Raw genomic sequence first — 19,182 nt, 5'->3', positions numbered from 1 at the left:
CACGGGAGACACAAAGTCCTTGGCTTAGGGTAAGCACTGCTCAGCAACACCAAAACATCGGTGTGTTATCAGCATTATTCTCATCCCAGATCCCAAACACGGCCCTGTGTCGCCTACTGGGGAGAGAACTGGCTCTGTCCCAGCTGAAACCAGGACACCTGCAAGGCCCCAAGTGCTGAGCTGTGGTGGGGCTGCAGGTGGGTGCTGAGCGGCGCTGGGTCAGCCCTGCTGGAATGCTGTGGGTGCTGACTCCAGGGACGTTTGGCACCCAACCAGCTGTGACCCACAGGGCTGCGGGGACCTGCCTTCCTCGGCCCCCCTTTTCTTTTTGGGGGAGCGACCCTCCCACGTGAGATCAGCTCAGCTAAGGGAGGAGGAGGAAAACCACCGTTGTGGGAGAAGAGGTGGCAGGGCTGGAAGTGGCTGAGCCTGGCCCCCGCAGCCGGCAGTGCAGGATGTTGCCCAGACAGGTCTGTGGAGCCGCAGCTCAGCCTCGCTCTGCCTCTACCCCGGCAGCCTCAGCCCCTCTTTCATCTCCTCGGGCTTTCATGTTGTGTCTACTCGCTCCTGAGCTGCAGCTGCGAGTGCTGCAGGGAGCAGGCAGCTGTGAGCCCCTGGGGCTGAGTCCCCGAGCTGGGCCCTCAGGGCTGAGCCCCCTGAGCTGCACCCCCAGGGCGGAGTGCCCAGTGCTGAGCCCCCAAACTGAGCCCACCCAAACTGCGTCCCCCAAACTGAGCACCCCAAGCTGAACCCAGCCTGGCGAGGAGGTTTAACCTCCACCAGGACCTCTCGGTACTTCCATTCCTCATCTCCCCGGGCGTTGCTAGATGCAGAGGCATCACAGAGGCTGTGCTGAGAACCCAGAGAGCAGCTTTGCAGATCCGCACTGCAGGGCCTGGGCCGAGCAGGTACTGTGCCCAGGGCTCCAGCAGCCTCCCCTCTGCGGGGCTGATCCCTTCCCAGAAAGCACAGATGGCATTTGCCCCGGAGCTGGAGCGGGCGCGGGCTGGCGGCACGGAGGGGGCTGCGGCTGCCGTATGTTCCGAGGGAAATGCTCCTCTCCTCTGGCTCAGAGCAGGCTCTCCTGCTGCTCCCAGGAAGCCGTGGCTCGCCCTGATCCTCCCCTGCTGGGCTTCTCCATCCCCTGAACCCTGAGGAGCTCAGGAGCTTCAGGGCCTCAGTTCTGCCATGAATCCGGATTTAGGATCCTGCCAACAACATCAATTTGTCACAGATGAGTGATTTTGGGTCACTCGAAGAGTCACCGTCAACGCTGTTAGCACAAGTTATTTTAATATGAACCTATGAAAGTGTGATTTAACAGGGTACAGTGATGAGGTTCCCTCTGGTACCTCCTACGTGGATGTAAAAGACTAAGGAAAATCAAGTTGGAATTATTTACACTGAGACTGAAAATGTTAAAGGGTTAAGAGAGACCCTTCTGTGGAGTTCAAGGTTCAGACAACACCCCCCTACATCCTAAACTCCTGAGGGACCTTAGGTACGGCCCAGGTCCAGTCTTAGTCTCAGATTTGGACAATGGTTCACATACAAAGGAATTAAACACCTGGATTTCACTGGTGTCTATTCAGGGTGTTGTCAGGAACTCACCGAGGAGCTGTTGCAAGTAAAGGAGCTGTTCCCCTTACATGGGGAAGGATCTCTCAGTCTCATCCCAAACCCTGAGATGTGTCCCACCTCCAGAGGAGATCACAGATGTGCAGTCCAGCTGCAGATTAGGGGGAACTCAAATTGGACTCGTGCAAAGATCTGTTGTTGGTTGAAAGGTCTCAGATCCTTGAGGCACAGGCTTGGGAGGTGTCCCTGCTCCAGGACACTGTGGCACAGTCACACTACCAGGCAGGGAGAGCTCAAGGCACCCACTGGTGCCTTGGTGGCAGGGTGATGGGATGAAGCAGTTGGCTCACAGGGAAAAGTGCAGGGGCCTCCTCGTACCCACAACCTTCACGGTTCCTTGATAAATAAGTCTTGGAAAAGCCAGCTGCTCTCCATGTGTTAATCCCACAGTTGGTTCTGAGCTCACAAGCATCGATCCTGGGTTGCTCTGCTCCTTCATGGGTTTCCTGGACTTCTTGGCCTGGCTCTGACCTTTTCCTCCTCTGGATCCCAGACCAGACCATTGCTGGTTTGGTGGAAGGGTTGAGCACATCTGTCACGAGTCCCCTTAGGGTTTGCTTAAAGTGGGAAACGGGGGAGTGGGAGCAGCCTTTGCAGGGAGCCTTGGAAAGTAGCCAGGGGGGAGCAGGGTCTCCTGTGGCACCTGTGGCTACGTGTCTGTGGGGTCTGTGCCAGAGCCACGTCCTGCTGGGTGAGGACAGGGATGTCCCCACCTGCCAGCACCTCCCCGGGCAGCAGATCCTGCTCAAAGCATTGCTGGGCCTGTGCTGTGACACAAGGATGTCCTTGCACTGCCCTGCCCCTCCGGCCCTGGGCACTGTCCCAGAGACAGCAGGGGGATGTCTCCATGGGGACCATGGGCCCATGGACTGTGTTCCCACCCCCAGGAGGTGCTGCCTCATTCCGTGCACCTTTGGAGTTGGGGAAACAGGAGCATGGGTGGCACAGGCCACGTCCCTGCACAGCTCTGCTGTCACACTCAGCCCCACAGACCCTGGGAGTGCCTCCATCCCTCATCCCTGCATGGGCAGTGGATGCTTTCCAAGCTCTGAAATGTGCTTTTTGTTTGTTCTGTGTTCCCTGGACAGCTGATGCCTCCGGGGCCAGATTCCCCAGGGTCCCTGGCAGCCCCCCAGCCCTGATCCGCACCCGCCTCCTCCTGGGCAGGGCCCTGGCTTTGCTCTGCTCCAGTTTTGGGCTCCATGCAGGAGGTGACAGCCACTCCTGGGACAAGGGGACAGCCAGCAGCATGGCACGTGCTCCCTCTCCCTTGTATGGCACAGGCCAGGCCAGGGGCCAGCAGCTCCAGGAACATGGGCAGGACCTGGAATGCTTCTGGGAAAATGCTGGAGCGGGGAGGACATGTCCCATCCCCGCGGGTGACACTGATACCGAGGGCACCTGCTGCTGCGGCCCCAGGGGGAGAGCAGGTCCCTCCTCACCCGCTGCTTTACCAGGAGAAGGGGCCCCAGGATCATTTTTGGTTCTGGTGAATAAATCCCTGCTAACCCCAGGGGCTGCCAGCACACAGCCACCGGCACCCACGTCCTCCAGCACAGGGTGTACAGGCCCTGCTGTGGTTTCAGTGCCCTTTCCAAGGGAGCAGGGGGAATTTTTTGGTGGTTTGGGAGTTTTTCTTCTCCTTCTAAGAAAATGTGCAACATGCCAGTCTGCACCTCTTCCTGCCACCTCCTGCCACCTCCCTGCGCTCCTGGAGCTTCCCCAGATGGACCCAGCTGCAGCGGGCCAGGGCTGCTGCTGCAGATTTCCCCCTTCCCAGGAAATTGGGAAGATGGAGGAGGGTGAAAAGAGCCTGGGGTGTTTAAAGTCCTCCTGTGAATGCTTTCCCCTCTTGCTGCTACCTACTAAGACAGGACTCCCACTGTGGCACAACATGAGCCCTCTCCCTGCCCGTCTCCCAGACACCCCAAAACCACAACTCCCACAGCTCCTGCCCCGTGTTTTGGGGGCTGCAGGGATTTCCCTCCTGGAGGAACTTGGTCCATCTTTCCAGCAGATTCCTGGGCCAAGCTCCATCCCATTCCCACCATCTCCATGTCCTTGTCCCCTGGGTTTTGTCTGGTGTGGGGTGTCAGGGCCAGGACTGGGTGATGGAGGAGGGAGGATGCTCCCCATTGAACTGGCACCTCCCTTGAAGAGCTTTTTGGGGGTGAAACCACCCCAGGTCTGTTTGTACCCTCCCTCAGGACCCACTCCCTTGCAGCTTCGATGTTGGTTTCCAGCTACTCTCTCACCTTCTGGCACCTCTTCCAGCTGGGGAAACTGGGGCGTGACACCACCACCCCCTCCATGTGAGCCCTCCTCACTCTGCCTCTCCCCCAGCTGCCCCTGAGACACACTGGGCAGCTCTGCTGGGGCCTTCCTGCGCAGGGGGGCAGCCCTGAAATGTGGGGGTAAGGCAGGAGCTGGGAAAGCCAAGCAGGGTTCACCCCAGCCCCTCCCCTGCAGCAGATGGGGAGTGAGGGACCAGGGCCCCTGGGAGAGCCCCGCGGTGGCAGGGTGGGGACTTGGGGGGCACTGGAGGCCTGGCAGGAGCTGCCAAAACTCTCCCAGTGGCTTCAAATTGAGGAGGAAGATGGAGGATCCACCGGCACAGGAACCAGCTCGGCTGTCAGCCCGTGTGTGCCTTGGGGGTGCGGAGGGGGGGAGTGTCCCCTGTGTCCCTCGTGTTCCCTGTCCCTTCCTCCCCTCCTGTCCCATCGCAGCGCCAGGAGTGTCAAACCTCCCCGTTTCTGCCCAGCAGGAAATTCCAGGGTTTTTGCAGGATTTTTTTCATTTGACACAGAGCCAGGGTTCCAAATCCTCCAGCTTCCAGGGGCGGGAAGCTGGGCCCTCCTTAGGCCGGGGAAGTAGTGCACGGAAAAAGGCGCTTTATTTATTTTCCCTTCCAAAGCAGAGCGGTGGGCTGGGAGGGGAAGCCCTGGACAGCCCTGAGCAGCTGCCTGCCCACACTGGGGCACATCCAGGGGGGAGTGGGCAGCCACGAGTGGCTCAGAGGGGTGACAGGGTGGCCACGGTGCCTCTGGCCCCTCATGCTCCCTCTGCTCCCTGGCCGACAATAGCCGCCTTCCGGCACAGCCCCACTCGCTTTCCTGTTTTCCCTCGGCCAGTCTTGGAGTGTGGGGCTCCAACAGCTCCTGGAGACCCCACAAGATTGTGGGTCCTGGTGGAAGGCAGAGGTGTGGGGACAGGTGACACCTTGGGGACGCAACAAGGGCTTCACCATTGGTGGATCCTGAGGAAAACTGGGACCCGGGGAATTTGCTGCTGACAGCCCCATATTGGCGCCCCTGGGCCTCCGGATGTGATCAGGAGGAGGGAGGGCACTGGGGGGCTCGATTGCATCGAAATTCCTCTTTCCCTGAAAAAGCATCAGCAGGCCCTGAGCTGTGGCCCGTGAGCTGCCGGCACTGCGGGGGCCAGCAGGGCCCTTCCCACTGTCCACAGGCACGTGTGTCCCCACAGCAGGAGCCACCAGTGCAGGGACCTGCTGTGGCCACACACCTTGGCGGGACCCTGCGCCCAGCAGGTGACGGGGAGAGGGAGAGCCCTGGTCCTGTGGGGGAAACATGGGTGGTACAGCGGCATGAACACACGTGCAGGCAGAAAACAACACGTGATCACACGTGTGTGTGTTCGTGCAAACACCCCCTGGGCCGATGCTCTGGCCTTGCACACGTGTGTGGTTTTGTGCACATTCCATGGCAGCCAATTCCACAGGGACAGGGAAGGGAAGCCCAGGGAAGAGGAGCCTGTCCCAGTGTCCCTGTGCCCAGCAGCTGAGACCCAACGTTGTTGCCACTCCTGGCTGGTGTGTGTACACTCCCCCCTGAGTGTGCACTGAGCGTGCAAAGCGTGTGTGACCAGCACAGGGGCCAAACACGCCAAGGTCCCACTAGGGCCACACGGGGAGCAGGGGGTGGGCACTGAGCACACACTGGGCGTGCAGAGGGGGCACGGTGACATGTGGGGAGCACGCAGAGGACACGCAGGTCCAGCCAGCACTCAGCGCACGTGTCACGCACATCACACACAGTGAACACACTGCCACTGCCCCAGCTTCCCGCACGGCGACAGGGACCCCGTGGGCCGGGCGAGCCCCCAGCCCCGCCCTGGGCAGCACCACCACGCCAGGCACCCTTGGGTGGCCCCCGGGCTGTGGGTTCCGGCTGTGCTGCCCTGTCATTCCCAGCTCAATGACCTACATGGTGGCGGGCGCAATTTGGGAGTGCGTGGCTCCCCAGGAGGGGCAGGGACCGTCCCTGTGCCCCTGCAGACCCCCCAATAGTGGGGGCACCACCACTCACCCCCGCCTCCCCCCAGTCCGGATTAACCTCGTTAGCAGCGTTAACAAACAAAGGCCCGGGGAGCGTCCCGGGCGGGCGGGAGGCAGGAGAAGCCATTAGGGCCGGGAGAAGCAGGAATTTCGGCGGGTTTGGGGAGGGGGATGGCCAGGACCCCACCCTGGTGGCCCCAGGCCGGGCTGGCACCGGGCTTTGGGACGATGCAAACCCCCCCCCAGACACCCCCCACCGGCTGGGGGGAAGGGTGGGGGGCGGCGCAGGGCCGGGGGCTGCGGCGCTGGTGAGGGGGATGGGCAGCTGCTGATGGCAGTGACGGGGGTCTGGGGGTGCCGACGGAGATGGGGAGGGGTCCAGGGGTGTTGATAGCACCGAGGGGGGGCTGAGAGCAGCCATGGCAGTGGGGGGGGGTCTGGGGGTGCCAATGGTGCCGGGGGGGCCCGGGGTGCCGATGGCAGCGATGGGGTGTTCCAGGGCTGCCGAGAGTGTTGGGGGCGCTCCGAGAGTGCTGGTGGCAGCGGTGGGAGAGTGCGGGGGTGCCGATGGCTGTGACAGGGGGGTCCGGGGGGGCCGGGGGTGCCGTGGCGGCGGCGGGCGCAGCCAATGCGCGGTGCGGGCGGTGAAGTCACCGCGGTGCCGCAGCCATCGGCCCCGGCGCAGCCGCTGCGCGCAACGAGCGCGTCTGTTCTCAGCCCCCGCTGGCGTCACACGGGGCGGGGGGGGGGACGGGGGACAGTCGCACACACGCGTGGTGAGGGGCTCCCACGGGGTCACCGGGAGGGGGGTCCTGCTCCAGACCCTCCTCCCCACAGCCAGCGGTGGCCCGCGGGGACAGAGGGACGTGACCCCCCTGCTCCGCCCCCCCCACTCGGTGCAGGCCGGGCTGAGCTCTGCCCCACTCATGACCTGTGTGGGCTGGGGGGCTCAGGGGGCCCCCGCTCCCCTGCCATCAGCGTCCTGAACACGGAACCGGAGTGTCCTTGTCCCGGTGCAGGGGGGTCCCCGAGAGGTGTCCGGGGCTGTCCCCATCCCGGTGCCCAACTGTGTCTGAAGGGAGGGGGGGAGTGGGGGGAATTGGGGTGCCTTGGAGGTGCCATTGTCCCCTAAAATAGCGCAGGGGGGTCTGAGGGATTCGGGGGGGTGCCCTCCTTTGTGCGTGGAGCCTGGGGGCACTGGGGGTGCCCCTGTCCATGGGTGCAGCACTGGGGGGTGGCAGGGGGGTCCTTGTCCCTGGGTGCAGCACTGGGGGTGGCAAAGGGGTGCAGCACAGGGGGGTGCCAGGTGTGGGGGTGCAGGGACCCTTCCGAGGGGCGTCCCCCGCCTCCCCCACACCACAGGAGGCTGCCGGGGGGCGGGGGGGGGGGGGGGTTATCCCGGTTCCCGGAGCAGCACAGAGGGTGGCCCGGTGCAGCGAGGGGGATACCCGAGGGGGTTCGGTGTCCCGGGTGGGTGCCCGGCGAGGGGGTGTGGGTGTCCCCGGGGGCGTTCGGGGTGTCCCCCAGTGAGTGCCTGGGGGGGGTAGGGGGGGTGTCTTTGTGTCTCCAGGAGGAATTGGGATATCCGGGGGGGGCTGTTCGCGTGTCCGGGGGGGTGTTTGTGTCCGGGGGGGTGCACCGGGGGAGGTGTTTCTGTCCCCGGGGCTCTGGGCTGTCCCGGGGGGGGCCCGTGTCCCCGGTGGGTGTCCGGGGGGTGTTTGTGACCCCCGGCGGGGGTGTTCGTGTGCCCGGGGTGGCCGCCTGTGTCCCCGGCGGGGTGTCCCCGTCCCGGGGCGCGGCGGGGGGTGTCGGCGGAGCCGGGGGCGGGGCGGGGCGGGGCCGTGGCCGTCCCGATAAAGGCGGCGGGGGCGGGGGCGGCGCGTCCCCCCCCGGCGGCGGCGGAGCGGCGCGGAGCGGAGCGGGCGGCGGTGCGGGCTGCGGTTCCACCAGCAGCGGCGGCTCTGCGGGGCCGCGCCGGTGAGCGCCGGCCCGGGGGGCCCGGGGGCGGAACCGGGCAGGATCCGGGGGGGGGGGGCCGCAACCGCCTGACCCTCCTCCCGCCCCCTCCTCTCCCCGCAGGTCTCGGCCACCCCCCGGACTCCCCTCCGGCTCTGCCCGTCCCTCCGCCTCCCTCCCCCCCATCCCCCTTTTTTTTTTATTTTGCCGCCCCCCCCCCCCATTTCTCCCAGCAACGCCGCCCCCCGTCCCCCCCCGCAGCAAGATGGTGCAGAAGAAATCAGAGATCCCGGGATTCCACCGCTCCTTTAAGGTAAGGGGCTGCTCCCCGCCCCCACGGGGATGCTCGGGGGGTGGGGGGGGAGCTCCGGGGCCGGGGTGCGCCCGCATCGCTGCATCCCCTGCCCGGGAATGGAGGGGGCCCGGCCGCTTCCTGCCCCACCGACACCCCCCCAGACTGAGGAGCTCCGGGGGCGCTGCCACCCGGATCGAGCAGGGGAACCCCCCTGTCCCCCCGTCCCGGAGGTCGCGGTGCTCCCGGGGGTTGGATCAGTGTCTCCCCCACCCTCCCTCGGCTGGGTGCTGGGATGCTGCAGCTCCCGCGGGGGTCCCCCGTGGCTGGGGTGGCCGCACTTTCCCCCCGCCCCGTTGCACCCCTTCGTTGTGGTCCGGCAGCGATGTGGGGCTGGTCTCAGGGCTCCCCAGGCCCGGCCCGGTGGGACCGCTCGAGGGTCGCTGCTGCCGCGCCGCCCACCCAGGGGTGCCCTGGGCACCCCCGGCCCGGGCCCGTCACCCCCCCGTCCCCGCTGCCGCTGTCACCTCGGGGTGTGCGGGGGGTCCCTGTAGTCCCGCTCCATTCGGTTCCCCCTCTCCCGAGCCGCTTCCTGGCCCTGTGTTGGGAGGGGGGTCCTTTGTTCGGTTTTGCTCCAGCTCCGGGGTGCGGGGAGGTCCCCCGAACGCGCCCCCTCATTGCAGGGACCCCCGCTCTAGCTCAGGTGGCCTCCGGCCGGGGTTTGTGTCCCCCCGCGGTGGCCGGGGATGGAGGCGGGGGGGACACCTCGGCTGTGCTGATGGAGCCCGTGCGCAGCCTCCCATCCCCCAGACCTTTGTGTGGCGGTGCTGCGGCAGCTGGCAGGGCCCCCTGCCCCCCTGTTGCCCCCCCAGTGTCCCCCTCCGGTAGTTCCCCTGCCCCCCCGTACGCCCCGAACCTCTCCCGGAGGCCTCGTCTCCCCCATCCTGCCGGGGCTCGTCCCGGGGGGCAGCAGCTGCGGGGCGATGCTGCTCTCCCCAAATCCAGGTTTTGAGGGGGAGGAAAGCTGGCAAAACGCAGCACAGGAGAGTTTTGGCCCCGGAGATCCAAAGTGGTGCTCGGCGTGGGGGTGCTCCTGCGGACCCCCGGCGCCCCAGGCTGCAGTAAACAGGAGCGTTCTGGGTGTTTCTGGCGGTGGCCGGGCTTGGCCGTGCTGGGGCTGGCAGCCGGCCCGGGCACCGGGCGGGTTTGGGAACGCCGCTGGAGCTGCCACCTCCACCCAAACAGATTTCATAATCCTGGGGAGGACGGGGCCCTTTGGCCCTAGCACTGCCCCGTCCCATGGGTGGCTCAGGGGAGCAGGAAGCAGAGGGTCCCCATGTCCCCTCGGGTGCCACTGGAGTTCAGGGTGGGGGAAGGAGCGGGTCCCATGCCCTCCGTGGATCCCGGGGTGCAGGAGGGTTTGGAGTGAGGCCTGATCCTGGGGTCAGGGGTGTCCCACAGCCTGGTGGGCACGATGTCCACTGGAGCAGGGCAGAGCAGGCTCCAGCCTCTGTGACCTTGCAGGGAGCTGGGAGGACATGGAGGGGTGGCTCTGGAGCCTGACTTGCCCTGTGGCTTCTCTTCTTCCCCCTCCTGCCTCACTGTGGTTCAGGTTTGGGTGGAGCTTTGGGGTTGGGTTGGTGTGGGTGGCTGCGGTCCCTCTCATCATCCCCCATGTGCTGGCCTGGGGCTGGCTGGAGGAGTGACCCCGCAGCACCGTCCTCATCAGGAGATGTGGTCAAAGCCTTCCTCCTCATCCTCCGGCTCTCCCTGGAGCACTGCTGCGTCCCACCATGAGCTGGTGTCTTGCACGATGGGGCAGTGGGCAGAATGTGTCCCAGGAGCCGGAGCATGCCGGGCTGTGTGTCTGTGCTGGGCTCAGGGTGGCAGCCGGTGGTGGCTGATCCAGCAGCTGCCACCTCACTCCTGCTCTTGACTCCCACAGGGGCAAAACCCTTTCGACCTGGAGTTCGACCAGTCCAACCACCTGGAGCCTGTCTTCAACTTCGAGTGCCCGCCCCGTCCCGGTGAGTGGCGGCTGCCTCCTCATGGGGCTCCATCCCAGCCGGGCTCCTCCCCTCCTGCCCGCGGGGATTTTGGCCCTCAGGGCTTTGGGGGCAGCCCTGCGGTGCCGGGGGAGCTCTGGGGGCGCGGGGATGTCTGACACCGGTGGCTTTGCTCTGGCGCAGACATGCCTTCAAGTCAACCCATCGACATCCCTGACGCCAAGAAAAGGAACAAGAAGAAGAAGCGCTGCAGAGCCACCGACAGCTTCTCTGGCAGGTTCGAAGGTGAGCGGGGCTGCTCGGGGACCCCAGGGGTTCCCCCTGGCCCGGGGCAGGGCTGGGCCCTCCTGGTGTCCCCAGGCTCTGTGCACTGGGGCCGGCAGCTCCAGTGAACCTCTCCCCTGGCAGATGTTTACCAGCTGCAGGAGGAGGTGCTGGGAGAAGGGGCCCACGCCAGAGTCCAGTCCTGCGTGAACCTCATCACCAACAAGGAGTACGCGGTGAAGGTAAAGCTGCTGGGGCTGCAGACCCACCCCCGGCCTCAGTTTCTGTTTCTGCCCTCCACATCTGGGGCTCTCCCAGCTCCCAGGACCATCCGGTGCTGGCCCAGGACGGCAGCTCTGTGGGCTGGAGGGAAGGGAGAGGGGCAGGGCTGGGCTGTGATGGTGGCACAGCGAACTCTGCCACCACCCAGCTCGGGGTCCTCGGTGACCCCCCTTGGCCACGCTCCTGTCTCTGTCAACGAGGGCATGCTGGAGACTGAATTAACCCTTGGGATGTGTCTGGGGACCTGGGGCAGGCAGGGGCACGTGGCGCTGGCAGGGTGGTCACCTCCTGCTCGCTCCAGGCTCCAGGGAGCTCTCTCTCATGCGGGTGCTGGAGGGGGTTGGGGTGAGCCTGATGCTTTTGGGGTCAGGGATGGTCGTCCCGTAGACTCCGAGCTGTGGCACGGGGGCTCTGGGATGGGCCCCGTGTCAAAATGCGGCCAAATGCTGCGAGAACTTCACCTCCCCCATGGCTCCGTGGGGACCTTTGGGTGCCCCAGAGGGGGAGCTGAGGCGGCAGGGAGGGCCGTGGTGGTGGAGTGCTCTGGGTGCCCCAAAGGGCAGTGAGAGCACCCAGCTGGCCCCTCCCGTTTGGGGTCAGGTCACGGGGGTCCCCGTCCACCCTTGGCAGGGCCAGGCCGCCGCGCTGTGCCAGCGCCCAGTGGGGCATAGGGCCCCGTGCCGCGCCGGTGCTCCAGCGTCACGCGGAGCTCCGCTGGCCCCGGCCCCGGGGGGAGCGGCTTGGCACCGCGGCTGCCGCTTGGCACCGGCGCCGGGAACAGCCTGTTCTGCCGCCTTCAGCCCGCCGGCCTCCGGCCCCGCCCGGCCCCGCGGGTCCCCGCGCTGCTGGGCCGGGGCTGCCCCGGCCCCTCCCTGGCAGCGCTGCCTCTCCCTCAGCCTCCCCCTCTTTGCCTTCCAGATCATCGAGAAGCGCCTGGGACACATCCGGAGCAGGGTTTTCCGGGAGGTGGAGATGCTCTATCAGTGCCAGGGACACAGGTACGGCGGGGCAGCCGCCGCATCCCCCGCTGTGGCCGCGGGGAGTGGGCTGAGACCGGGCCGGTGCTCGTGACCCCCGTGGGGCACAGCCTGGCTGCCCTCTGCCCCACGCGCCCTCCCCTCGGCCCCGCTGGCCACCCTGGAGCATCCAGAGGGGACGTTCAGTGGTTTGCCATGACGACAGTGGCCAAGCTGGAGCAGAGCCGTGCCCCTGCTGCTGAGTGGGGCTGTGTGTGGGGTTGTGTGTGGGGCAGGCGAGCGAGCCAGGAGGGGCTGTGAGCAATTAGGGAGGAGCAGAGCCGGCACTGCAAGCCCCTCTCCCCCCTGGAATGCGGCCAGGGGGGCCCTGGCCGTGTGGTTTCAATCACTTCAAGCCCAGTTTTCCCATCCCGCACCCCTCCCGGGGTCCAGTGCTGGATGAGGGGGGACCCCAGGAGGTGTTTTAGGGGGGCGCTGGGCTGATGCCATGATCCCTGCAGAAACGTCCTGGAGCTGATTGAGTTCTTCGAGGAGGAGGAGAGGTTTTACCTGGTGTTTGAGAAGATGAGGGGAGGTGAGTGTGGCCCCAGGGTGCGGGGAGTTGGGGCACCAGGACCCCCAGGAGCCCCAGCTCTGTTCTCACCCTGCCACAGGCTCCATCCTGACCCACATCCACCGGAGACGCCACTTCAACGAGCTGGAGGCCAGCGTGGTGGTGCAGGATATCGCCAGCGCCCTGCACTTTCTGCACAACAAAGGTGAGCTGGGACGCCCCAGGTGCCACTGAGGACAGCCTGGGGTGCACTGGGCCCCCCGGGGGTGTCACTGCCTCCCCCCACCCTCCTGCCCAGGGGACCGTGCCCATCCCAGCGCACGGGGTCAGGCCAAGCTGCATCACAAGGTTTTTTTGTGGTGCAGATCCTGTTCTTCCAGTTCGGTTGGGATTCGGGGCCAGCAGCAATTTTTGCCTTTTGCCAGGGTGCAGGCAGTGGTTTGGGCTAGGGAGGGAGGGGTCCCTGTGCCACCCCCAGACTTTACGCTATAGCAGTCTTGTAGGAGGGGGATTTTTACCCTCATTGGCTCTTCTGCCCCCAGGGATTGCACACAGGGATCTGAAACCAGAAAATATCCTGTGTGAGAGCCTGGACCAGGTGAGCGGGGAGCAGCCAGGGTGGGTGCAGGGTGTGCTGCCTGGGGGTGGGGGTGGGCACAGTGGGGTAATTCCTGAGGTGGGGAGCGCAGGAGGGTTCTGCCAGGGACACACACACCAGGTCCTGCCAGGGACACACACCCCCCATTTGCCACAGCACAGCGTGGCGTGAAGCGTGACAGGGCCTGGCACTGAGCAGCTGTGGCCTGAAAACAGGGCTGTGGTCTCCGGGGGTCTGCTGGCTGTGGCTCCTGCTGGATGCCGGGGAGTCACCGTCCATGTCTTCCCCCCTCTCCCCAGGTCTCCCCAGTGAAGATCTGCGACTTTGACCTGGGAAGTGGCATCAAACTGAACGGCGATTGCTCCCCCATCTCCACTCCGGAGCTGCTCACCCCGGTAAGCGCGTGAGCCCCCCACATTGAGGGGGGCCGGGTCTGTCCCCGGGGACCCCCCCCAGCCGCCCTGCAGGCTCCAGGGTCAGCGCCGTGCACGGACACCCCCCGCTCGTCGCTGCTGTGGCTGATGCTGCGTGTCCCCCGTCCCCCCGCCCCGCCGTGGCAGGCGGGATGCGGTTACATAACGCGGGGGGGCCGGCGGGGCTGGCGCGGCGCCCGGGCTGCCGTGAGCCTTAGCAACAGCCCGAGCAGCCGCGGCGGCTGCGCCGAGCCTGCCGGGGAGAACTGGGTCAGCGCCGGGCCGGGCCGGGCCGGGCCGGGGGCCGCCGTGCTTCCCCGGCTCCCGGGCGAGGGACGGGGGCCGAGCCTCCGGCCTGCGGGGTGGGCACCCCGAGAGCTCCGGCTGTCCCCGGGTCGCACAGGTCCCATCTCCTGCAGCAAGGCCCGCTCCCCTTATCGCCAGCCGCAGGTGGCCCCGTGCAGGGTATCGCCCTGCAGCCCGGCGTTTTGGGGGGTGCGAACGTGCCGGGGAGGGCAGAGCCGAGCCCGCGTCGGGCGCGCAGCGGCGGGGGCCAGAACACCCCGGCCCCCTCCTTCCTCCACGCCCGCCCTCCTCCCGGGGCGGGATCCGAGTTCCTGGGGTGTCCCGAGTTTCCCCGTTCTCAGCCCCCGGGGGGCGGGGAGGCACGGCCGCCGCATTCCCACCGGGATCGGGGCCGGGGGGGTTGTTTTCCTGCGGTGGCATCAGCTGCCGGGGCTGGAGAGGCCCCTCGTCGGGAGGCCTCTCTCGTTACGGGGCGATTATCTGCTGGCTGCAGCTCTTTTCTCCCCTGGTCACGGGGCCTGTGTGGGCTGCGGGTCATGCGCTGGAAAGCCCCAGAGTCCCCGGAGCGATAGGGGAACGGGGCCGCTGCCTCTGCCGCTCCCTGCTCCGGGGTTAACTCCTCCCGCCCCGGAGCCTGCGCGGCGGCCCCGCCCGTGCCGGCCCGGGGAGCGGGCAGGGTCAGAGGAGCCGGCACGGCGGGCTCGTCCCCCCGTGTCCTGTGGCCGCTCCCCGGCGCTGGGGCTGCCCCGCTGAGCCGGTTGGGTGGCGGCAATGCTGTGGGTCCGGCCGTCCAACGCCGTGCGGGTTGCGCCCTTTAGGCTTTTTTTTGTTTGTTTGTTTCCTTCGGGGTGGCAGCTGCTGTTGGGTGATCCCAGAGAGGCGGGTCTGTGGTGGGAAACCCAGCAGGGTGATGTGGGAGGAAACCTGGGGAGCAGCCATGTGTGCACCTTCCCTTCAGAGGTGCAGCCCTGGAGATCTGGCAGGACCCTCCCTGTCCACCCTCGGTCCCCACCCTTCGGGGCTCACCCCGCCTGTCCCCGCAGTGTGGCTCAGCCGAGTACATGGCCCCAGAGGTGGTGGAAGCCTTCAACGAGGAGGCCTCCATCTACGACAAGCGCTGTGACCTGTGGAGCCTGGGTGTCATCCTGTACATCATGCTGAGCGGGTACCCCCCCTTTGTGGGCCACTGCGGCTCCGACTGCGGCTGGGACCGGGGCGAGGCGTGCCACACCTGCCAGGTGCGTGGGACACCCCAGCAGCGCCCAAACCCACTCCCAGTTTGGCTGCAGCGCTCCTGGCTGAGGCCCTGTTGTTTCTCCCCCTGCTCAGAACATGCTCTTTGAGAGTATCCAGGAGGGGAAGTACGAGTTTCCTGACAAGGACTGGGCGCACATCTCCTTTGGAGCCAAAGACCTCATTTCCAAGCTGCTGGTGAGAGATGCCAAGAAGCGGCTCAGCGCAGCCCAGGTCCTGGAGCACCCCTGGGTGCAGGGGGTGAGTGTTGATGTCCCCTCCTCACTCTCTGCTCCCAAGAGCCGCGGTGGGGAACGCCTGTCTGCACAGTCCTGGCTCTGACTGGCTGCATTTTGTTGCAGTGTGCCCCGGACAACACCCTGCCCACGCCCATCATCCTGCAGAGGTGAGTGTGGCTTGCCCTGGGATACCCGCAGCCCCCTGAACCCTGACTCCACTCCTCAGCACTGCTGTCCATTCCTTTGGCTTTCTGGGGGCTCTGCCAAGACTCTGTGTCTGGACAGCCCTGCCACTTTGGGTTTGGGCCATATTTTTGGTGTCTGACCAGTCTGGCATGGCCGGCATGTGAGGAGGGACACCTGCATATTTGACCCCGACCTCCAGCAGCCCCCCACGCCCCCCTGAGCCCGTGCCTCCCCTGCAGGAACAGCAGTGCCAAAGAGCTCACCTCCTTTGCTGCTGAGGCCATCGCTGTCAACCGCCAGCTGACACGGCACGACGAGGACGAGGAGGAAGAGGCGGAGGAGGAAGCACGACCCATCATCATCAAAGCTACCTCACGGGCCATGCAGCTCTCCCCCCCCTCTGAGTCCAAGCTGGCCAAGCGGCGGCAGAAGAGCAGCCTGGCCAAGGCAGTGGCCTCTGGGCAGCACCTGGTGGCCCCGCTGGTCCTGGTGGCCGACCAAGCCTGAGCGGTGCCCCTCGCACCTGCTGTACCCCATGTCCCCCCTTCTCCTCCTTTCTTTCTTCCCCTTTCCCCCCTGACCCCACCGTTTCTGGCTAGTGACAAGATCAGGACTCGTCCCTGTGGCTGGTTTCCAAGGTTTTGCTGATCTTGTAGGTCTGGGGGTGGGAGGGTTTGTTTAAGATCTTTTTTTTTTTTAAAGGTATTAAATCAAGTGTGAGGTTGCTTCACCCAGGGCACACTCAAGGACATCTGACAGACACACGGACTTTTGTTTCCCGGCTCTTGGTTTCTCCTCTGACATTTTCCCCCCTCCCCGACACCAAAGGACTCTTTGTATCCGCGGCTGCTTTGACAATTTCAGCTCATTTCATACTGTGAACAAAAGACCCTCGGTCGCGTTTTCAACAACAGGAGTTGCGTTTTAACCTCGTCCCTCCCTTCGGAGCTGCAGGTTTCTCTCTGATGTTGGGGCAGATCCTACAGAAACCCCTTCCTGGGGGCCCGGGAGGCACCTCCTGGGTTTGGAGGTGTGGGCAGCCCCTCTGTGCTGTGCTCGGGGTTGTCCCCAGCCCTGCTCCGGGGGACACAGTGGGCGTTGTGCAGGGAACCGCTTGGGCTGGGGAGAGATGGTGCCAGCAAGGGAGCAGCGCCCAACCCACCCTCTCTCCTCGGCGTCCTCCTTCCAGAATAAGCTATTCACACCCCTTTTTCTTTTTGCCTTTTTTTTTTCTTTTCTTTCATTTTTAATTACTGTTGGTTTGGAACTGCCAGCTGTGCTTCTCTACAGGGCACGGAGAAATGTCTTCCTTTCCTCCCACGCTCCGGCTGGTGGCTCCCCAGGGGATGCATGAGTGTCCAGGGCTGTGCTCTTGTGCCAGGTCAGGTGTTGCACCCTGGGTTTTGGAAGGGCTGGTGGGTGTGCCCTTGGGAACGTGCGAGGGGGATGAGGTGTTCAGGGTGGCCAGAGCAGCCAGAAACACTCTCTGGGAATTGTGTGCTCTGGGGAAAGCAAGGACCCCCTTAAAGAGCATCGGGACCTGCTGCAGGACAGTGAGACCTGCCACGGCTTCGGGCTGGCCCTGAGGCTGCCGTGGCAGGAGGGTTGGGGGGCACGGGGTGCCCAATGCCCCGGGGGTGCCGGTGAGTGAGCAGCCAGGCTGATGGCAGCACCCAAAGGCCAGGGCTCAGGGGAGCAGTCTGGGGACGACTTGGGATGTGGGGCTGGAAGGTTTGGGGTCAGGGCAGCAGGGTCTTCAGCGGCCGGAGAGCGCTGGTGTGCGTGGTCACGCATGTGCATCCCTGCTCACGTGTGTTCAGGCGTGCATGGCATTGTCCTTTCCTGGGGGTTTGCTTTGGGGTGGGAAGGACTGGGGATGCTGAGTCAGGGCGAGCCCCTTGGCTGGTTTCTGGGTCTGTCCAGGCGAGCAGTGCCCGTGCTTGGGGCCAGAGCGGCCTCCAGCTGCCCCCAGTGCCTCCAGATGCCCCTGACACCCCTGCTCCCTGCCACAGGCACTGCTCTGGGTTGTGCCACCAAGCTGCACCCACTGCCAGCCTCCATCCCACTGGGAGGACAGTGCTCCCTTCATAGCCACCTCCTGTCCCTTCCGACCCAATGCTTTGAGCTTTATATTTGCAAAAGCAGCCTCGGCCCGTCGCGTGCACAGGTGAGGGTCTGGGAGCTCTGAGCTGGGGAGCAGACTTCCCTGGGTCTTCAGCTGAAGACAGTCGCTGTCTCTGGAAAAAAAAAAAAAGAGAAAGTTCTCCTTTTTATTTTAAGACTGCTGACAGCAATACTATGCAATATATGTTGTTTTTTGTTTCAGGGAGGTGTGTGTGAGTTACATTGGGAGATGATGATCTCGGGTGTTGATGGAGTTTAGGGCAGGGACCATCTTCTCTCACCCTTCCCAGCCTTTCTGCTGACCCAGGGGAGCTGGGGAGGGTGACTCCATCCCCATCCCGCCCCCCAAAACTGCCTCACACTTGCGATCTCCCTCTTCCCCGTGTGTCCCCGGTCCCACCGTGCCGGGTGGGGAGGAGCAAGGCAGTGGTGAGGGGAGACCCCCCGCACAGGCACCGGGACACCCTGGAGAGGCCTCCTTTAACAGAAAGGAAAAAAAAAAATCCATCTTGATTGTACGTTGTTACTTTTTATAGCTTATTTTGTTTTATCAGTTGTAGATAATTCCTTGTTGTCTTATATTAAGAAATACTTGAATGATGTACAGTACGCGATGCCTTGAGCTGGTATTGTGAAGCTATCATTGATGCTGCACGCCGCAGCCTTTTTTTAAAAAAACAAAAAAATCACGGGAAGGGGATGGCAGGGGGATATCTCCAAAATTTATCTGTCCCCTGTGCTGCTTTTGTTGGCAAACTGCGTTACCCCTTTTCCCCCCATGCATAAGAGCGATCTCTTTTATATCTATATATATATAAAGTACACCACACACTCTGGGAAGGCCTGGGTGACCCTGCCTGTGTCCCGTGGGTGTCCTCGGCAGGGGATGTGCAGCAAGAAGATGCTGTGGGAGTTGGAGGATGTGCTGGGAGCATCAGAGCTCCTCCTGGGCTCAGCTTCGCATTTTGGGTGGGGTTTGGTTTGGACCCGGTGCTCCTGGCATCGGGGCGGACCCATGGCCGGGTCTGTACATTGGTAGAGAATCCTTAAATGCCTCTGGAGCTGGGGATCCACTGGAAAACCTCCAGCCTGGCTCGTGGCAGGGCTGGGCACCCACAGGTGCCCTGGTGGGACAGGGATGGCTGGGGACACCCTTGTGCCAGGGCCAGATGTCCCCTCCCTGCTGCCAGCACCTCTCCTGGGGCGGTTTCCAGACAGATGCTCCCGTGGTCCAGCACCAGCGACCCCCTCTTGCCAACACCCTTCTTCCTCCTCTTCCTCTTTCCAAGCTTTCCCCCCCCATAGAGCATCTATCTTGGAAACCAACTTCAAAATTTTTTTCTTTTTTTAAGCTGGAAATGTTAAGTGGTTTTGCTTCCTCTCCTTCCCCCCCACCCTTCCTCCAGCCAACTAACTCGACTTAGAACTGGTTAGAAATGTTTACTGTGAAGCTAACTCTTTTTTATCAAACCAGGAGAAACTTTCTCCACTTTACAATTGATGAAGACTGCCAAAGCTGGTTCAACAAGAGTCACGTTAACGCACTGTTGGTTTGTGCAACAGCAGCCTCTGCTTGGGGGCTGGCTGGGAAATAAAGATGAAAATACTAAAAAAAAAAAAAAAAAAACCAAAAAAAAGGACAAAAAAAAAAAAAAGAAAAAAAAAGAAAGAAAAAAAAACCACACAAAAAGAAGCACTTTACTGTATGTACCAGGTGACCTGATACAGCTGAATTGAAGTTTTCCTTTATAACAATTGTTGATGCCAGAATTTTGTATTCTGTTTTGTAAGAATTTAATAAAAATGCATTGAGACCTA

The 19,182-nt window shown here is 63.8% G+C and overlaps 1 protein-coding gene across 1 annotated transcript; it reads left to right on the top strand.

Annotated features, from left to right (window-relative positions):
- The first annotated feature begins 7,830 nt into the window (after positions 1 to 7,830).
- MKNK2 (MAPK interacting serine/threonine kinase 2) lies at positions 7,831 to 19,182 on the top strand. Its single transcript, XM_066205610.1, has 14 exons — positions 7,831 to 7,912; positions 8,015 to 8,204; positions 10,129 to 10,210; positions 10,373 to 10,474; positions 10,598 to 10,695; positions 11,654 to 11,733; positions 12,213 to 12,286; positions 12,366 to 12,470; positions 12,808 to 12,863; positions 13,163 to 13,258; positions 14,626 to 14,820; positions 14,912 to 15,076; positions 15,178 to 15,221; positions 15,480 to 19,182. Exons 2-14 carry the CDS (start codon positions 8,157 to 8,159, stop codon positions 15,745 to 15,747), a joined length of 1,413 nt encoding a protein of 470 aa, XP_066061707.1. The 5' UTR covers positions 7,831 to 7,912; positions 8,015 to 8,156; the 3' UTR covers positions 15,748 to 19,182.

This window comes from Chamaea fasciata, unplaced genomic scaffold (assembly GCF_029207755.1).
Source record: "Chamaea fasciata isolate MVZ Bird 193981 ecotype frontalis unplaced genomic scaffold, bChaFas1.0.hap1 SCAF_28, whole genome shotgun sequence".
NCBI lineage: Eukaryota > Metazoa > Chordata > Aves > Passeriformes > Sylviidae > Chamaea > Chamaea fasciata.
This window is presented reverse-complemented; position numbering and strand designations above follow the sequence as displayed.